The 18785-nt window shown below is 34.1% G+C and overlaps 1 protein-coding gene across 7 annotated transcripts; it reads right to left on the minus strand.

The window, feature by feature from the left end:
• On the minus strand, positions 1-17556 carry LOC149947551 (protein ced-11-like). 7 transcript variants are annotated; one of them, XM_090172432.1, is made up of 28 exons: positions 17477-17556; positions 17219-17397; positions 15556-15741; positions 15149-15373; positions 14874-15081; positions 14187-14379; positions 13957-14113; positions 13800-13893; positions 13605-13729; positions 13342-13533; positions 13065-13266; positions 12860-12986; positions 11807-12144; positions 11682-11736; positions 11387-11567; positions 11183-11326; positions 9651-9884; positions 9419-9599; positions 9298-9351; positions 7937-8045; positions 7502-7804; positions 5768-5910; positions 3964-4318; positions 3217-3303; positions 3054-3144; positions 2887-2985; positions 2658-2834; positions 1-123 (listed from the first exon to the last, which is right to left on the minus strand). In XM_090172432.1, the coding sequence occupies exons 2-28, from the start codon at positions 17384-17386 to the stop codon at positions 13-15; spliced, it is 4539 nt and encodes a 1512-aa protein (XP_090028558.1). In that variant the 5' UTR covers positions 17387-17397; positions 17477-17556; the 3' UTR covers positions 1-12. The 7 variants fall into 7 exon arrangements, 6 of the variants coding, with proteins under 6 accessions (XP_090028558.1, XP_090028557.1, XP_090028556.1 ...); XM_090172431.1 differs by having other exon boundaries at positions 17473-17556; XR_016480429.1 differs by having other exon boundaries at positions 2887-2972; positions 17219-17550.
• Between the last annotated feature and the right edge of the window lie 1229 nt (positions 17557-18785).

Below are 18785 nucleotides of genomic sequence, written 5' to 3' on the forward strand. Positions count from 1 at the left end.
ATTAAATCTTTATTAGAAAACTGAAGGCTTAAGGTTGTTAACAATTTTGGTTAAGAGTTGACCTTGCCCAGCTGGTATTTTAATGAACACATCTTCTGTTACAATTCTCCAACTGAGAGATTTCTAAAAAAATTAAAAAATATTTCACAAATAGGTAGATTGCACAGATGACCTAATTTTTTGGTATGCTGGTAAAGGGTCGGTCAGAGTATCGAAAGGCAAAGTTGGCTTGGGATTTTGAAACAAAGTTTCTGATTTATTAAAAATTGATTTTAACTGATAGAAAAATTGTTGATTTCATTTTCTAAATTTTTCTTTGCAAAAGTGCAGTCAGTTCCTTATTATCTACTGAATGATTCGATTCGGGTGAAGTGTAGTACAGCGGCCTCATCGAATTTGATATTAATTTTGGTTGCGCCTGATAGACCTTGTCACGTAGATGTCGAGGGTATTTTTTATTTTGGCCGCAAATGAGTATTTAATTGTTTAATTTAATTTTTTTAATTTAAAGAATTTCTCATTTTCATTGAATTTTATATTAATTTTGGTTGCGCCTGATAGACATTGTCACGTAGATGTCGAGGGTAATTTTTATTTTGGCCGCAAATGATTATTTAATTGTTTAACTTAATTTTTTTAATTTTAAAAATTTCTCATTTTCATTGAATTTTATATTAATTTTGGTTGCGCCTGATAGACCTTGTCACGTAGATGCCGAGGGTAATTTTTATTTTGGCCGCAAATGATTATTTAATATTTTAATGTAATTTTAAATTTCTAATTTTTGGGCATTTGCACGTGTTTTGTTGTACTTATTTCCGTCGTGTGTTCGCCGGCAACACAGTTTCGGTGTCCTAATGAATTCCACGTGATATTCCCTTTTTGTATAAAATCAGTTACAGTTTTTGTTCATTTTCTCGGTGTTTTGTATTTTTGGGCCACAAAGTGATATTCCCGTACTTTATCAAATCTTTTACAGTTTTTGTTCATTTTCTCGGTGTTTTCTATTATTGGGCCACTATATACTTGATGCGTAAGGCTTGGTACTGTCCTCTAGGTCGCGTTATAGATGGCCCATCGCTTTTTTTAGTATGGGGTTGGGGAGGCGCTGCGCGCCCCCAGCGCTTGAGCGAAGCGAGTGCGCGGCGCCGTCAGGCGCCAATACGGGGAGTTTAGTAACGTCTTTTACGTGTTTTGGAAGTAATTATCTTCGTCGGGTTGTCGCCTACACCACGGCTTGTTACTGTTTGTTTAGGTTTCCACTCTACTAACTTTTTAACATTAAGTTAGTTAATTTAATTATCATTTTCGACCCAAAAACAAGTTTCGTAATCAACGCGTCAAGTGCTACACTCTCCGCCACCCAAAAATACAAAAACACGGTAATTTCCTACAATTAGTACATTTTTAACATTAAGTTAATTAATTTAATTATCATTTGCGGCCCAAAAAAATTGTTTCGTAATCTACGCGTCAAGTGCTACATTCTCCGCCACCCAAAAATACAAAACCACGGTAATTCCCTAAAATTAGTACATTTTTAACATTAAGTTAATTAATTTAATTATCATTTGCGGCCCAAAAAAAATTAGTTTCGTAATCTACGCGTCAACTGCTACATTCTCCGCCACCCAAAAATACAAAAACACGGTAATTCCCTAAAATTATTACATTTTTAACATTAAGTTAATTAATTTAATTATCATTTGCGGCCCCAAAAAAAATTAGTTTCGTAATCTACGCGTCAAGTGCTACATTCTCCACCAAAAAAAAACACGAAATTACATGAGGCCGCTGTAGTGCAATTTTGCCTTTGATTCTATAGAGAGAGCACATAGAAGGCTAAATTGGTGTGGAACATGTACTTGTAGCTTTTAGTTAGGTTTTGTAAACACTAAATAACTTTACATGACTGTAGCATTTCTTTGCAGTACTTAATTATCAATATACTCTTAGCCTTCTCTGATGTTTCCCAAATTTGCCCAATTAATTTCCTTCCATCTTTTACATCTTGATTAACACTTACAAGGAGACGACCCGAGGTGATAATCACCGATTTGGTTCAAACTTGGGTAAAGTGTACACCTCCATGTACCTTAAAAACCTGCAAGGGAAAAGTTGCGACGGGCTTTCGTTTTGCCATGGCAACCAAAAACGTTTTTGACAACATAATTTGGGATTTTTCAATTGAAAATAACATGGGAATCTGAAGGATTTAAAAAAATGATTTTTTTTTTAATTTTCAAAAACGTTAAAAAGAATTTTAAATTGAATTTAATCAAGTTTAAATGCAATTTGGTCAATTGGGGGACCCTTAAAATCCTTCAGATTCCCATTTTATTTTCAATAGAAATAATTCCAAATTATGTTGTCAAAAACGTTTTCAGTTGCCATGGCAAAACGAAAGCCCGTCGCAACTTTTCCCTTGCAGGTGTTTTAAGGTACATGGAGGTGTACACTATACCCGAATTTGAACCAAATCGGTGAATATCACCTCGGGTCGTCTCCTTGTTAGTTCACAAACCCTCCCACACTTTGTAAGCTGTAGAGCCAGCAGTGCCTTGGGGGAGATATGTTGAGTTTATTTATAATTTTTCAAAATAATTTCCCAATTAAAGAGGATGTTGGTATGTAAAGTGAATTAATGTATGCAGTACTTTTAATTGATCAGCAACACTTTCATTTCCAGAATAATGAACATGCCATAATTCTGTTTCTTTCCATGCATTGTCGGTATTTAAAGGATCATCCATATACCCATGTAGAACTATGTTGCACGAAACCAAATCAGATCCATCGTTTGTATTGTCCATAGCCGCAAATAGCTTAAAAAACTAACATTTTGGTTAGTAATAATGATAAAATGATATGAAAAGTATACTTAACTGTCTTAACATCATCTTCATTCTCCCATCTTGAGTTAGAGTCTGATGCCTTAAAAAAGCTTTTAATTGCTGCGCAACAATTATCATCTGATACATAAATCTTCAATAAAAATGTACATATTTGTGGTGAAACTGAAAAAATTTTAAAACTAAAGAAAATTTGTTTACCCCTGGAATGTCAAACTGGTTAAATTTTTCTGTACGTTCAACAACAACTTCAAGACCTTTTTCTCTCATACAAACTCCAGTTTTGAGCCACCTGAAATATTACTTACAGATATCTAAAATAATACGAATATTATGTACTGCCTTTAAAAATTTTGGGACTTACCTAGTTATGACTACATATACATAATGATTAGGTCCAAACCTTGGTAAAGCCCCTCGGCCTTGAATTCCAGTACGACCCATAGGATTTCTATATTAATATAAATGGCTATATAGTGTTAATTTTTATCAAAAATAGGGATGCACCGATATTAACAAATTTATCTATCATAACAGTAGTGTATATAATAAAATAATTGTAAAAGACAGTTCAGTGCACTGTCATATCATTTTATTCTAATTTTTCATTAAAAAAGTTTGCAAGAGCATATCCAAATATGTTTCTTTTCATTTTACTTGATACATATTTTCTATGACGAATCAAATCTTTTTTTTATTTGTTTACACTCGTAACCCCCGGTCAAAAAAAAGGAATAATCTAGCTTCTAGCTAGTCAAATAAAATATTATCATTAGTTATTTCATCAAGAATTTTCCTTTTTTTAAAAGATTTTCCTGAAATTATTTTTTTAATACCAGTATCAGCCAATATCAGCTTTGTTTAAGCCAATATTGGCCGATACCGATATTACAAAAATAGGGCGATATATCAGTGCATCCCTAATCAAAATTATGTGAAGGGAAAGAAGGCATCAGTAACTTTGAGTGCTATGACTGTCATCTTGCACTTTAAAAGTGGTTGTGTATTTATCATTTTAAACTGGGTGTAGAATTGCAATAAGTTAAAGCTTCAGCTTCAGATGCCCAATTCCCTATTTACTACTGGTTTTACCAGATGAAAATGGTGTTACCTTGGAATTGACCCATCCAACTTATATATTATGGGGTTACCACACTCATCATGTATCCATGACCGGCGGTCAATGATCATACCAGCTGGTGAGTTGAAAACTGAATTCCAATGATAAACTGGAATGTTCTTTATCCCCTCATCCCTTTGTAGACTTAAAATATCTTGATCAACTGCATCTTGTAAATTTAGTTCAAACTCTGTTTTTGGTTTTGAATATTCAACTGGATCATAGCCAACCCATAAAACTATCCATGGTATATACTTTTTGGGTACAGGAAAACGTTCAATAACGGTTGATGGATAGGGTGACATTCTGGCCAGTGCATGGTGAACAATTTGAAAATCTGTACTATCTGAAACATATTTTAAGCATATTGTTATATGTATGTGTATACAGGATGTCCACTAAAAAAATGAACCAGGGCGAATATCTCAAAATCTGTTTTAGGTACGATTTTGAAATTTTCCAGTCGTATAGAAGATGTAGGGGGAAACCTACTGCGAAAATGTCGATGACCTTGAACCATGTCTTCAAGGTCATCCAAAATTTAACTCGAGAACCATAAGTGTTACAAAATTGGTTCCAATTAGAAAAGTGTTCCACGTGACTTTTTAAGTACAAATATCTTTGACCTGATCGGATTTGACCAATAGGAAGCCGATAAATGCTAGATGAAAAACTAGAAGTTCGTTAAGTTGATAACGTGTCGAAAGCGAGGTTTGGGAGCGGATAACTCTAAAGATACTCGTGTAAGAGTACTAAAATTTGCTACACATCCTCATCAGGATTGAGGGTCTTTAGTTTAAAAATTTCAATGAGCTTGAACAATGTCATCAAGGTCATCCAAAAACTAACGCAAGAACAGTAATTGTTAGAACGTTGTAGAGGTCGGGGACAGTTAATCATTATCAATTTTTAAATAAATTTTTTTACTGGTTAATATTTCGGAAAATGATTAAAAAACATGTATTATTCGTAAAATTTGAGCTTTTTATCGAAAAAAACGTCGTTTTCCGATTAATTTTACAAATTTATCAAAACATTTTCTTCAAGGTCATCCAATTTTACAAACTTGAAAAACTCCCACCATAATGAGTTTGTCTAGCCAATTTCGAGGTAACACGAATTGGTTTCGAGTTATGTACGTTTTCTTTCAATTTTGATTTTAACGACCTTTGTGATTTTGAAAAACAGTTCCTCGACTTCCTATTGGTCAAATTCGATCGAATCAAAGCTAATTAGACCTAGAATCGGACGTGGAACACTTTTCTAATTGGAACCAACTTTCTAACACTTACGGTTCTCGCGTTAGTTTTTGGATGACCTTGAAGACATTGCTCAAGGTCATTGAAATTTTTAAACTAAAGACCCTCCATCCTAATGAGAATGTATAGCAAATTTCAGTACTATAACACGAGTATATTTAGAGTTATCAGCTCCCGAATCTCGCTTTCGACACGTTATCAACTTAACGACCTTCTTGTTTTTCATCTAGCATTTCTCGGCTTCCTATTGGTCAAATCCGATCAGGTCAAAGCTAGTTGTATTTAAAAAGTCATGTGGAACACTTTTTTAATTGGAACCAACTTTCTTACACTTATGGTTCTTGAGTTTTAGTTTTTGGATGACCTTGAAGACATGGTTCAAGGTCATCGGCATTTTCGCAGTAGGTTTCCCCCTACATCTTGTATACGACTTGAAAATTTCAAAATCGTACCTAAAACAGATTTTGAGATATGCACCCTGGTTCATGTTTTAGTGGACATCCTGTATATAGATATATTAAGTCAATAATTAAAACCTTGTTTATGCTCAATGGTGTTTTTAACAAGTTCAAGTTGAGTTGCAACATTACTGATAACTCTTTCCAGATTTCTGTTACGAATTTTTAGTTGTCGGGAGGTGGTTTTTAAGTACTCAAAATCATAAGCCATATCCATAAGTCTAAATTAAAAGAGAGCATTAAAAATGACTTGCAAAATGCAATTTTTTGTTGTGGTTGCTGCATGCATATCACTATGGAATGAAAATGTATGGTTGGTTTCACTGAAATTATTTACAATATAATATCTAGTCAATGGTGTATTAAGTGCTATATTTGCAAAATAACTTTTGATAATAGAATATGAATGGAGTAATGCGCAATTTATATTATTAAATGATTCTGTGAAAACACATCGCAGCTAGGAGTAACAAACACAGCACCCCACAAAGGGAGAACGCAACCTGTCAAACGTCGCGCATTTTCTTGGGTATAGTTTTAATTGGTTAGACGCTTTAGCGCCTGCTGCCGTTGGAAAGGGAAAATTTGGAAATTGTCTAGCCCCCTTTCCGTAAAACTTTCAGCGTAAAGACTCGCCCAATGAAATTTGTACACAACACTGCGTTAGCGTGTTTAAAGGCTAGCTGCATTCTTAACAAACAGTCTTTGATAGCATCTTACGATGACGAGATTTTCTATTTAGAGTTATGTCACACTTTGAATAGCTTAGAGTAATATAATTCCTAAAGAGGCACAACTTTGGAACAAAACTACATATTTATGGCATAAACTGTAAATAAACGGACCTGTAAATTAAAATTTGGCTTGATTGTATAGGTGTCGGTGAGGGGCTTTTACCTTATGGTATAAATGTATAATCTTAACTAATAATAAAATATCGAACATACTATAGTAGTAATAATGGGGTGCTTAGCACTTTCCCCTCACAGCAAGAGGAGCAGGGGTCTGATCTGAGCTTGTAGCACTGGGTTAAAACTCAAGTCGTCTCCCCACTGGTAAGAGGGGTTTTTCTCAGAGTTCTACAGTTTCCCCTTTCCAAAAAACACGTAGAGGCTAACGGTAATAGTAAGTGTAGGCAGCAAGGGTGGTATTAGCCTAACAAAAAAATTTGTATTTGGAAGGCCTGATTCAAATAAGGAATCACATTAAGCAAACAGCTAAGTGAACTATTTTGATTGTAGTCTTTGGCATTTCATAGTTTCTCTTATTACAGCAAAAAGAGACCTTGTTCCATAGCTAGAAAAATCAGAGCCAATGGTAAATCACAAGAATTGAATCAATTGAACTCAAAAGACTAATGGCGTTTTCCATTGGAGTCCTCTGAGCGCTCCTAAATATAAAACGTGTTCCATTGGGACAAAAAGGGCAACTCCAAAAGGAGGCACGTCTTCCATTGGCACTGTTGCTCCCTCGCGGATTGATTCGAGCTGCCCCAACTCGAGGGACGGGGCAACCAAAAAAGAGCAATTTTTAAGCAAAGTGACTCCGAGAAAAATTCGTATTCCATTGGGAGGGCTGGAAGTCTAGTCCTCCGAGCACCTAGCGGAGTTCTCCGTGGTAGAGCGATGACGTAGAAGGCAAATCCGGATCATGCTCGGAGCAGTCCCAATGGAAAACGCCATAAGAGTTTTCTGAAATCTTCTCCTAAGGCGTGAGGTAAATGTTTTAGCAATTCAGAAAAAATATGCACATTCATAGACAAAATGTAGAAAAGAAGACCATTGTTGTAAGCCGGTAAAACATTTTACTTACTTTTCCATCTGCATATCAAGTTTGTGGCTTTCCAAATCTTTTTTTTTTAATTTCTTGCTGTGTTGTTCAGCTAGCATTTTCCAAAAGCTATTATCCCTCTCAGGTTCGTGAGAATGTTGGAGAGAACGTTGTGAGTTTCTGCAGCAGATCATTCCATACATACATTCAAGCAACATTCCCAGAAAGCTGAAGATGCTTAGAGGAGCAGGAAGTCTCAACCGGGAATCAAAGTCCATAATCAGTCGATATCTTTGGTATTTCCAAATTGAGTCTGATTCAGTTATAAGTTTTGATGCTGTGGTACTATTAATATTATAATAAAATAAAACAAATGTTTAAATTTTAAGTTATATTAAGCATTAAAGTTTAAAAAACTCAATTTTTGAATTGATAATTTATTTTGGTATAATTAAAATCATAAAGAGAGGTTCTTACCTGAATAAAGCCATCAGAAGTGTTAACAGAATTAGTTTTAGGAGTAAAAAATACTGAATGGTGAAAAGGTATGGCCATAATCCACTGTTAGGACATTCAACATCATTGACTACCCAGAAATAAAAATAAACATGAAAATAATGATTAAATGATCTTATTGAAAGTTAAGCTAGCGGCAGCTCCTGAAAAAAAACCCCCTTGAATCAGCATTGTTAGATGTAAATATTCAAATTATGATACTGCACCAACATTTAAAGAGTGTGGCAACGTTGCTTTCGATGCATTACAGAATGACCCCTTTGGTACAAAATATTTTCTAACCACAAGTCTAGGCAATTTCTCAGTTAAAACAGCAAATAAAATTGTCTTTATTCTTTTATCTGTACTGCTTACAAAAATGTTAAATAATTTTAATTAGGTGAATATTTTAAGCCTATTTTAGTTCAATCAAAAATTAAATTTAACCAAAGTCATAAGGTGAAAATTATTTTAACGACAGACAAAAGAATAAGCCTTTAAAGCCACGCTGTTGAAATATATGGAAGTTTATGAGTCCCCATGTTCAGGCATTGAAAATTGCTAGCTATCAATCCTAATAGGCATTTCCAAATAAAACCAAAAATAAAGTACCTTAACTTTTTTCGTACTTTATTGGCACGTGTAAACTCAGATCTAATTCCAGAATCTTTATAGACTCAAGCACACGCTCCCTATCTTCAATAACTATATCTAGTGACGTATAAAAAGCACTTATACGCGACCTCCCGTAATTTATAGAAAACACCAATACTCAAGGTTTAACTCACAAGGAGAGTACCCGAGGTGTTTATTGCCGATTTAGTTCAAAGTCGGCCGTAATGTGGACCTATATGAGGTATGAAATTTCCCAAAAGGAGACGTTGCACTACCATTTAGATTTGCCATGGCAACCGAAAATGTTTTTTGACCACTTACAACCAAAATAAGATTTTTCCCTTATTTTACCCAAAATTTGTTACAAATTTACTCTAAAAATGTTTCAATTTACCCAAACTTGATGAAATTTACCTAAATGTGGTCCAAATTACACATTTTGTGATTTTCAAATTTTTTCAAACCGAGAAAATCCCATGCTTTTTTAAATGGAGATTTTATTGTTTTAAGTGATCAAAAACATTTTCGGTTGCCATAGCAAAACGAATGGGTAGTGCAACGTCTCCTTTTGGGAAATTTCATATCTCATATAGGTCTACATTACGCCCGACTTTGAACAAAATCGGCAATAAACACCTCGGGTACTCTCCTTGTCAGTGCTAACAATATCATCCACCAGAATCCCCACGAACTTAATTGTTGATCAACAGTAAACCAAATAAACTTACACGAACTGGCTAAGCACACATTAGTCCAATTTCTTCTGAGGCAAGTGCTGCTACCTTTAATAATCAAGTTAACATTTTATGCGAGTTTTTGTATGCAATAAGCAATAAACAAATTACACACTATAGGGTTGTAAATCATCCACGGGAGTTAAAAACATTGAAAACCAGGCACGATGGAAAATTCGTCTAAAAAGTTCCCTGGTCAAAGGGTAATCAGGGTAAAGTGCAACATGAATTACTATTCCACCACTTGTTATAACTAACACAGCCATTCGCATAAAATTGAGAAAGTCCTCTAGAATCTAAAAATGTGTTTAGAATCTGAGCATATAATAATGCAGAAAAGATATTACCATTAGGCGAATTCGATAAAGCAGAGGTCCCAATGTAGGAGATATGGGAAGATATATCACAATGAAACGAAAGTAAAAGTATAGTAGAACTACACAAAGTATAACTTTGCACGAGTAGCTTCCCACAATTGTGTTTATGTACAAAACTCTAGTTAAGAGGTAAAAGATAACAAATAGTATTATGAGCAGGAGCTCAAATATCTTTGTAAAGAGTGGTACACTTGTTGAAAATTTCTGTAAATAAAGGCAAATTTTTAAATAATCCATAAAATATATAAAAATTTCTACTCAAAATAGATTTTCAAAGATATACAATAAAACATTTTATGAAGTCCTATAAATGTACTTTTAAAAAATAATTTGGTTTTGAAATTTGCAATTAAACTCTTATTTTTCTTTCAAAATATGTTTATTATAAAAGAATTTCAAGCATTTTAAAACATCAATTTAGAAATTCAAGAATGTTATAATCAAATAATTACTAGTGGGTAGTTTTGTCATGAAAAATTTGATTTCTATCAAAGAGGCTGAGATAGGAACTTTCAATCATGTGTTCAGCCTATATATAGTTTAGCATTTCACAATATACTTAAAATACTTGTAGACACTCACAAGGAGACTACCTGAGGTGTAACTCATCGATTTTATTTAAATTCAGGGATTAAGTAGACCGTCATGTAACTTAAAAAACCCCAAAGGGAAAAAATGTGTTGGGCTTTAGTTTTACCATGGCAACCAAAAACGTTTTTGACAACTATAATATTACATTTCTCTATGTAAATTAACATGGCAAAATCGAAGATTCTAACAAAGGTGGTTAAATTTGGGTAAATATCTAATTTTTGGGTTTATGTCTAATTTTTGGGTAAATGTCTAATTTTTGGGTAATCCAAATCTAAGAAGGTAGGGTGGAAAATTCCAAAACATTGGTCGATTTGTCGTGGAATGACCCCAAATTTAGAAGTTTATCAAAATTTAGATATTTACACAATTTAGATATTTACCCGAATTCAGATATTTACCCAAATTTAAATTCTTACCTAAATTCAATTTAAGTATTTACCAAATTTAGATATTTACCTGAATTAAAATATTTACACAGATTTAAGTACTTACCCAAATTTAGATATTTACCTGAATTAAAATATTTACAAATTTAAGTACTTATCCAAATTTAGATATTTACCTTAATTAAAATATTTACACAAATTTAAGTACTTATCCAAATTTAATTAGTTACCCAAAATTAGATATTTACTAAAAATGAGATATTTACTCAAAATTAGATATTTACAAAAAAATGAGATATTTACCTTAAATGAGATATTTACCCAAAATTAGATATTTACCAAAAATGAGATATTTACCCAAAATGAGATATTTACCCAAATTTGCCTCGTACCCCCCAAACTCAAGAACTTTCCTACGCCCCTGTAGACACCCACTTGCACCTCTCTTTCGACTAGAAAAATGAAACTCCCACTGGCTTCTCTGAAAACCTTTTTTGAAATAGTGGTATTGACTTCACCTACCTTATGAAGTATAAATATTCTATGTCCATTTTCAAAAATAATTAAGACTATCCATATACAAACACTGATATCCAAGTACCAGTTTCCACAAGATGGCCAAAGGACTGCCAAACTAAACAGGCCAAGAAAGGCAATGTACGATATCTATAAATTTAAAAATGAAAAAAACCAGGTCTAATTTTTCTAACTATAAATATAATATACCTGAAACAACCAAAATTTTGTAATTGGGGCACTCCACAACAAAAAAACCATTTTCCACAGAGGAAGATTCATATGAATAAAAAATTCTTTTTGTGTTGCATGAAGCATTCCCAGTGAATCATTGTTTATGAAATTTTTTCCATTTTCTTCATTTACATTTTGATATTCTGCTTGCGTGTGTCTAACATTTCAGATAAAAGTATATTTATGTGAAAGTCTGGCACTTTCAACTTAATATTTGAGGATTAGATTTAACAACTCTTAGCAATTGTAAAAGGTCAAAATGACTGCTTACTCTAACAAATCCTGCTGACTCAGAATATCATTATCAACCTCTAATTCTTCTGTATCTACATGAAATAAGACAATCCGCAATATTGCTCAAAATCTAAAAGTACCATTTACTGTTGTGACACCTACCATTATCAGTTAAATCACACTGTTCCCCTTTGACAAAAAACGCCCAGATATAAATTGGAAAAATCAGAGTGCTACACAAAATAACTTTAAGCCATTGTGGAAATGTTAATGGTCCCCAATGAAGGTCTCTTAGCCTCAATTGACCAAGAAAAACTGTTGTTAACCATTTTTGACAGAAATAGTGGGACATAAATGTTTTGTTATTGGCTGCGGCAGCAATGTCAATTGCTGCTTTGTACCCCCAATCTGATATTTTTTCACTTAGCACTTCCCCAGCTCTGCAACTTGACTCTTCATAGCCAGCATCAAGTATTGCTGTTGCCATTGTGGAAAATTCTCTTGAACAAAATGTAAAACAAATTCAATATTTGAGTTTTTTAAAGTTGACACTATTGACTACATTTCTGGATATTTTACTGCAAGTAGTTAAACAAAGACCAAACCAACAATAGGAATTTTTGGTATACATATATTGTTTTGTCTTGTACAGCAAGAGTTTGTAATAAAGTGAAGTGTGCTATTTCTGAGAATAATTATTGCTGTGGCTTTTGGTCTAATTCTCTTATAATTATATTTAAAATGTAAGTCCATATTTGACTTTATAAATTTAATGATTCATAATCACAATTTGTGTATTCAAATATAAATTTATCAATAGGTAAGAAAAAAGTTGAGCATAATTAACACTACTGAAGCCAATAAATTCCACCAAGTTTTTGTTAATGAACATTTAAAATTTACTAGAGTTTCGAAAAAAGTATGCTTCATAGAACACGCATATATAATTGTAGAATATAAAAATTCACTATCTTCTAGGTTTTAGCCAAGAAAATTTTGTACTTAAACTGAAGTTTCTAAATGTAACTGTATAATTTCTCGGCTTATAGTTGCCTAAATTTTGCTGTTTTATGGTCACCTGAAGACAGTATTCTTATTGTACAGCCATTTGTAATATCATCAGTAGCATATATTTTTCTCATACCAGCATAGTAATTAGTAAATGTTAAAAACAAGCACAGTCAAATGTTTTTTTAGAAAAAATATAACACCAACTTGCTTCTCTCTTCCATTTTCTTACAAAGAGTTGAATCACTAATGTAATATAGTAAGCGATCGTATATCATAGAAACAACTAAAGCTAAGTGGACCGGTTGATCACTGTGTTTCCAAAGTAATTTTGCTGAAATATATACCACGTAAGAACTAAATTGTCAAAAAACCATGCAATTTCAGCTTCAACTTCTAATTTATGCCATACCAAGTTTTGACCGATCAGTTAAAACACTCCAAAGAGTCATTATGGCTATGGACTTTCGTTCAGCAGCAGTTGCATCTCTTGAATACATGCCTGCTGCATTTCTACCCATTTCGTTTTTGTTAATGAAATTGGAGATATCTGTGAGTTGCCCAATTAAAAAATTCAAATCTGTCTCTATAAAGTATTTGTTTGGTTTAGTCATCTGGAGAAAATGAGTAATTTATGTACCCTTACTGCCAGAGAAAAATATTTATGAAGTAGTAGTAATAGTACTTACAGAACTATATCCCAAAACACCTTCCCAACAAATAGTTTGGAAGAATTCATTATCTTGATATTTCAAGAAAAGTTTTTGAAGACACTCTGGTGTAAGGTATTTATGTAGTTGAAAACCTTGATTCATAAACAAATCTACAAATTCTTGTCTGTTAGATTGCAACAATGCTCTCTCAAAAACCATTTCGTTAATCTAGCATATCAAGATTTTTTAAATTGCATTGCCACTTTTCAAAAGATGTCATTGAACTTATATAAAATAACCTTGAAATTACTAGCTGGATCTTTCTGAAACACTTCAGTCATAGCAATATAAGGGTTATTCCAGTCAAGAGTTAATATAAGATCCTTTTGCATTTGAATTTCCCAATCAAATTTTTTAGCTTGAGCTATTATTTTAAAGAGATATTATAAAAATAAATTTATGGTAACTCAAAAATGTTACATAATAAAACTAACATTTAAAAAGTGCCCGCAATATATGTTCCCCTAAATCTTCTAAATCACAAGCTGAGCTATGAACATTCAAGATGGTAAGGAAAGATTGTTCACTCTAAATTTAAATAGGATAATCATTATACAAATTTCAAATTATTGCTTAAGAACTTTGAAATACCCTCTCAGAGAGCCTAATACAGTCAACAATTCTTTCTCTAAAACAATTTCTCATCATATGATTTTCACTTAAAAATGGAAAGCGTTCTGCTATTTTAATTGAAAGCTCGGGTTTCAGAAAATTTTCCACGTACTCTGCATCCCATTTTCGAGTACCGCTATAAAGATATAAACATTAACTTTTAAAATATTTGAAATTTAAAGTAAAGATTACTAAACAAAATCATTAACCTTTCGTAAATCATAAAATGGGCAAATGACAAAATATCTGCGAGGCCTCCAGTTCCATGCATAACTACAACAGCGGTGCCTTTTCTTATATTATCAAGTATAAATCTCACAGTTTCATAGTCCCCGTTTATAAGTATTGTGACAATTGGAACTGCAACTTTCGCTATGGGTTGCTCGCTGATACCAATTATACCTTAAAAGGACAAAAAAAGTGAGAAATTTCATGTCTACTTTGGGGTTGGGCATAACCAGTAAAGACAACCTAATCAGTGGAGAAAGAAAATGGATTTGGTCAAATCGCTTTTTAAGTTTACATAAAGACACAGTGGCCAATGCAAGAAGTTCATAATTAGCTGCTGGATTTTTGTCTGTTAGCAAAAATATTGCTGCTATAACACAGACAATAATAAAAGCAGTTTAGGATTTTCTCACATTGACTGTTACGTTGCTCGATTTAAACTGAAAAGGATAAGTTAACTTTGTTGCCTAATAACTACTATGGTACTTTCTGAAAATTATGAAATATTTAAATTAAATTATGAAAGATAATAAGTTATTTTTGAAGCTGATAGATGACAGTGTGGTTATTGAATCTCCTCTATTTGTTGTTTCACAATGTTTTTTTCATTAATTAAAAATTGTAATATTACTGGTAATAGCAACCCCTAAAAATTTAAATATATATACTTTCGGTGATTTCTTGACCTTCTGGAATGGTTGGTCTGACATCAGCATGTAAAACTAGTGTTTGAAATTGCCTAACAAATTGATAAAGCCCAGTTTTATTAATTGTTTTATCTTTCACAATTATGAAATGCGAATGGTCGGGATTGAGCTCAAAAAGACCAGGATCAGTTAGTTCATTTCCATCATTTCGAATTTTAACTGGTTCACCCTATCAAATACTCTATTTGAAAACTACCAATATTAAATATTTGATTATGATCATTGTTCTTACTAACATCACATATCAGTTCATCTTTACGAGCTATAACTATATCACTAGTCATTCCAAGAAGAACTATCTGTTGATGAGAGCTTTTGTGTTTACTGTGATGGCGACCATGTTTGTGACATTTTAAAGATTCAAGTTTCTTCAGTTCAGCAGCACTGGCTTTGCCTATGACTTGGTTTATGCCAATATTAAGTCCTGAAGTTACAATCCACATACTTGTTGTATTTGCTGCCTATTATAATATCAAAATATACACAAAATAGACTATACCAAAATTTGGCTAGCCAAGGGACCAGTTTTTCCGTAATTACCAGGTTGTTTTAGTGCTGCAAAATATCCCGTGCAGGAATACAAAAACAACAGAGGTGCTGATTGAGAAACTGATCCAATGGATTTTGCACAAAGTAGTTGTACTTTTATAATCCCAGCAGAAAATTTTTCCAACTGTTTGGGGTTTTGCCATTCCATTAAAGGTTCTGCATTTGATACAATCATTAAGACAATACGTGGCGTTACAAGTTGCCATTCTCTCTCTAATATTTCAATAACTTCTTCCATAGAATTGTCATGAGATACTCTCATGAACGGATGACCTTTACCCTATTCAAATTAAATATACTTTTTCTAAATCACAATGTTCAAAACTAAATATGGCATTCAAATAATTTATTATGGTAATACCAGTTTACCTCAAGTTAATGTAACAGGGAAATGCATATATTTACGTTATCGCTGTTCGATTCATTATCTTCTGATAATCCTAGAGCCACCAAACCACTAGACTATATATGTGATTTAGAGTGGTTTGCATTGTTTTTTAAACCATGGTTAGTTGATTTAGATTTTTGGTTTCGCATTCAAAAATAATTTTATTTTAAAGTACATTATTTCAATGATGGAATAAAAAAACGGCCAAAATAGGTACGGTAATAATTCCACTACAAAGCAAATTATTAGGAGCACCTGAAGCAACAAGAGCACTAGGGTTCGACTATTTTCAAGCTTGGGGCACTAGCTGAATCGAGGGGTAAGACACTCTCAGATAACTTGTACACCGAGTATGTGCATTTAGCACTGTTAAAGGTACGGATTTTCAAGAGTTCGCGAGTTCCATTTAGCACTGTCAAAGGTACGGCAGTGTACACCGAGTGTCTTACTCCTCGAGCTGAATATCCACAAAAAGTGGGGTGGTAGTGGTTAGCACTTTCACCTTGCAGCAAGAGGAGCCGGGTTCAATCCCAGTTTGTGGCACTTCGTGATAACTTGGAAAAACTCCTGCGTTGAGTTTGCACGTTCTCTCCTCACTGGTAAAAGGGATTTTCACCCCGAGCTCTTTGGTTTCCCCTTCCATAAAAACTTGTTGAGGTTAATGGTAATAGTTAGTGTAGCGAGCTGCATGACTCGAGTGGTATGACAGGCTATCCACCACGCTCCTACTCAATTTAACCCAGCCACCTGAACTAAAGGCTTTAAAAGTCGCTTGATGACTTAGGCCTAAGGTGGTGCCTTGGGTATTATCGTAGCTGATTGGACTTATAATGCCTTTAAACAGGTGGCCGGATTACAATGCTTAGGAGGGTGGTGGCAAGCAATTCATATTACGCGAGCCAACAGCTCCCTACACTAACAATTACCGTTACATAAAACCTTTCAGAGGTTAAGAGCAATCTTTATTGTAGGGAACTAAGTGTTTAGCTGGAGAAACCATCTCACGCAGTACAATACCCACAGAATTTCTGTGAAAAGTATGCAATGTAGGCTACAAATGTCAGAAAATAGTTCTAACTTCTAATCATGGTTTTTACACAGCTGTCCTGACATACTAATCTATTCAGCTCTAAGAACATAATCAGCAAAAAATTAATTTAGAATAAACTGATAAATGCTTTATTAAAAGCCCTTTAAGATGAGCTGCAATGGAGGATGTGGTGATAATGTCTGGGAAGGATTTCAAATCTTCTGAAGATTTGTACTGAGAAAAAGGGGGGTGTTAAGGAATTTGTATAATTCAAGTCACTCAAAACACCAATAACAGGAACACAAGACCTAGATGATAAGCATGGGCAAATTTACTCACAGGTTCTTCATAATCGAAATCCTTGAAAAAACAAATTTCACCAGTAATGTTCTTCTTCCTATAGCTTTGATCTTCAGAAAAACTGACAGAAGGTGCTGAAATGTTACTCATGCCACTACTTTTACTATCTGACGCAAGTGTTTTCCGCTTTCGTACAAATTCCGCCATTTACATTACACCTGAGCTCAATTCAAATAACAATTAATATATACTACTAACATTCGATTAAAATTAACGTAACATAATTATAATACCGACAGTGACATTAGCAGATCTAATCTATAAGCACTTCTGCCAAAAGTACCACCAAAAGCCATTCATCATTGCGCGCCAACTATATGATTTATCTCTTCCAAGACAAAGGTATAAAAGGACTCCTCAAAAATGTTCAACGGCAAGCCGCTAGATGTTGGTGGTCGGTGAATTTGAAAGTATCATCTCTTCTTTCCTCGTATAAACGGGCATTGCCTTTGCGCGATTGGGTCATATGCAGGCCCTTCTCTACCATTGGGCTAGGTAGGGCTAAGCCCTAGGGCGCCGCACCCGGCAGGGGCGACGTCTGGCCCTTAATTGTTAAACACATACTATAAAAAATATATAAAAGAGCGCCTAATATAATTAGCCCAGGGGCGGCTGAAAGCTAAAGACGGCCCTGGTCTTATGTCGGTTTTGGCGATGCTTAAACAATTTGTTAAAGCGTGGCTAGTTGCATAATGATCCTATTTTATAAACAAAATAACGAGATTCTGCTAGTTCTTTTTCGTTTATTTTTACAATGTACAACCAAAGATAATACCCTAAATTCGAATTATGAAAGCTTTCTGATTGGAACGGTTTTCTAACGAAGTGTTTACCCACTTCCGTCACGGGACCTCCGAAAAGTCGGACTCCATCGGTCATTGTATTTGCGACCGAAAACTATCGCTACGCTACTTAGTTCTCCATTGAAACCTAAATACAGTAGCGTCTGCTTTAATTAGCCGCTACTTGTTAGTTTTTCCTCATCGTTATTCGTACCGGGAGTAGGGGCGTACTCCTGTAATCTCAAGCGTCTGGGAGGCAGAGTTTGTTGATGGCCGTTTGAGGACGACCGCCACGGGTGTCCCCACGTATCCCTCCCATTGGCGTGGCCGTTACACATATCTCGCACTGATAAATCAGATGGACGAGCGAACCAAAGGATGTCCCACACGTTACAATCGCATATAAAAAAAATTTGGCCACGGCCTTGGATACTTGAATTTTAGACTCTTTCGGTCGCGAATTGGCTACGCGCGAGGCAGTTATTTCGAATCTAGGACACGAGATTTATATTGTCTTTGCTACCATTAAAATACGACGGCAGTAACCAAAGTGCTACAGCAAAGATGTTAAAAGGACGATACCGTTTTCTTTAAAAGATTTCGGGTGAAATGGTGAATAATTTAGACGATACTGATTATTTTTGTGTCAAAATTATTTTGGGGAAATAAAAACCAGCGGATATGTCCTCTAGGTCGCGATGCTAGACGGCCCATCGTGATTAGCAGGGCTAAAACACCTAGTTTACGATTTTATTTTGGTATTC

Source organism: Leiobunum rupestre, chromosome 4 (genome assembly GCF_980474605.1).
Source record: "Leiobunum rupestre chromosome 4, qqLeiRupe1.1.hap1, whole genome shotgun sequence".
NCBI classification, from domain to species: Eukaryota; Metazoa; Arthropoda; class Arachnida; order Opiliones; family Sclerosomatidae; genus Leiobunum; species Leiobunum rupestre.

Bases quoted from the DNA above. Each gene is read 5' to 3' on its own strand.
- LOC149947551 (XM_090172432.1), bottom strand. From the start codon at position 17,386: ATGGCGGAATTTGTACGAAAGCGGAAAACACTTGCGTCAGATAGTAAA. The intron at 15,742-17,218 runs GTGAGTAAATTT...TAATTTGAATAG, and splicing joins ATTTCGATTATGAAGAACCT to GGTAAAGGTCATCCGTTCAT. The intron at 9,885-11,182 runs GTAGGTGAAGTC...CTTTATTTACAG, and splicing joins GAATATTTATACTTCATAAG to AAATTTTCAACAAGTGTACC.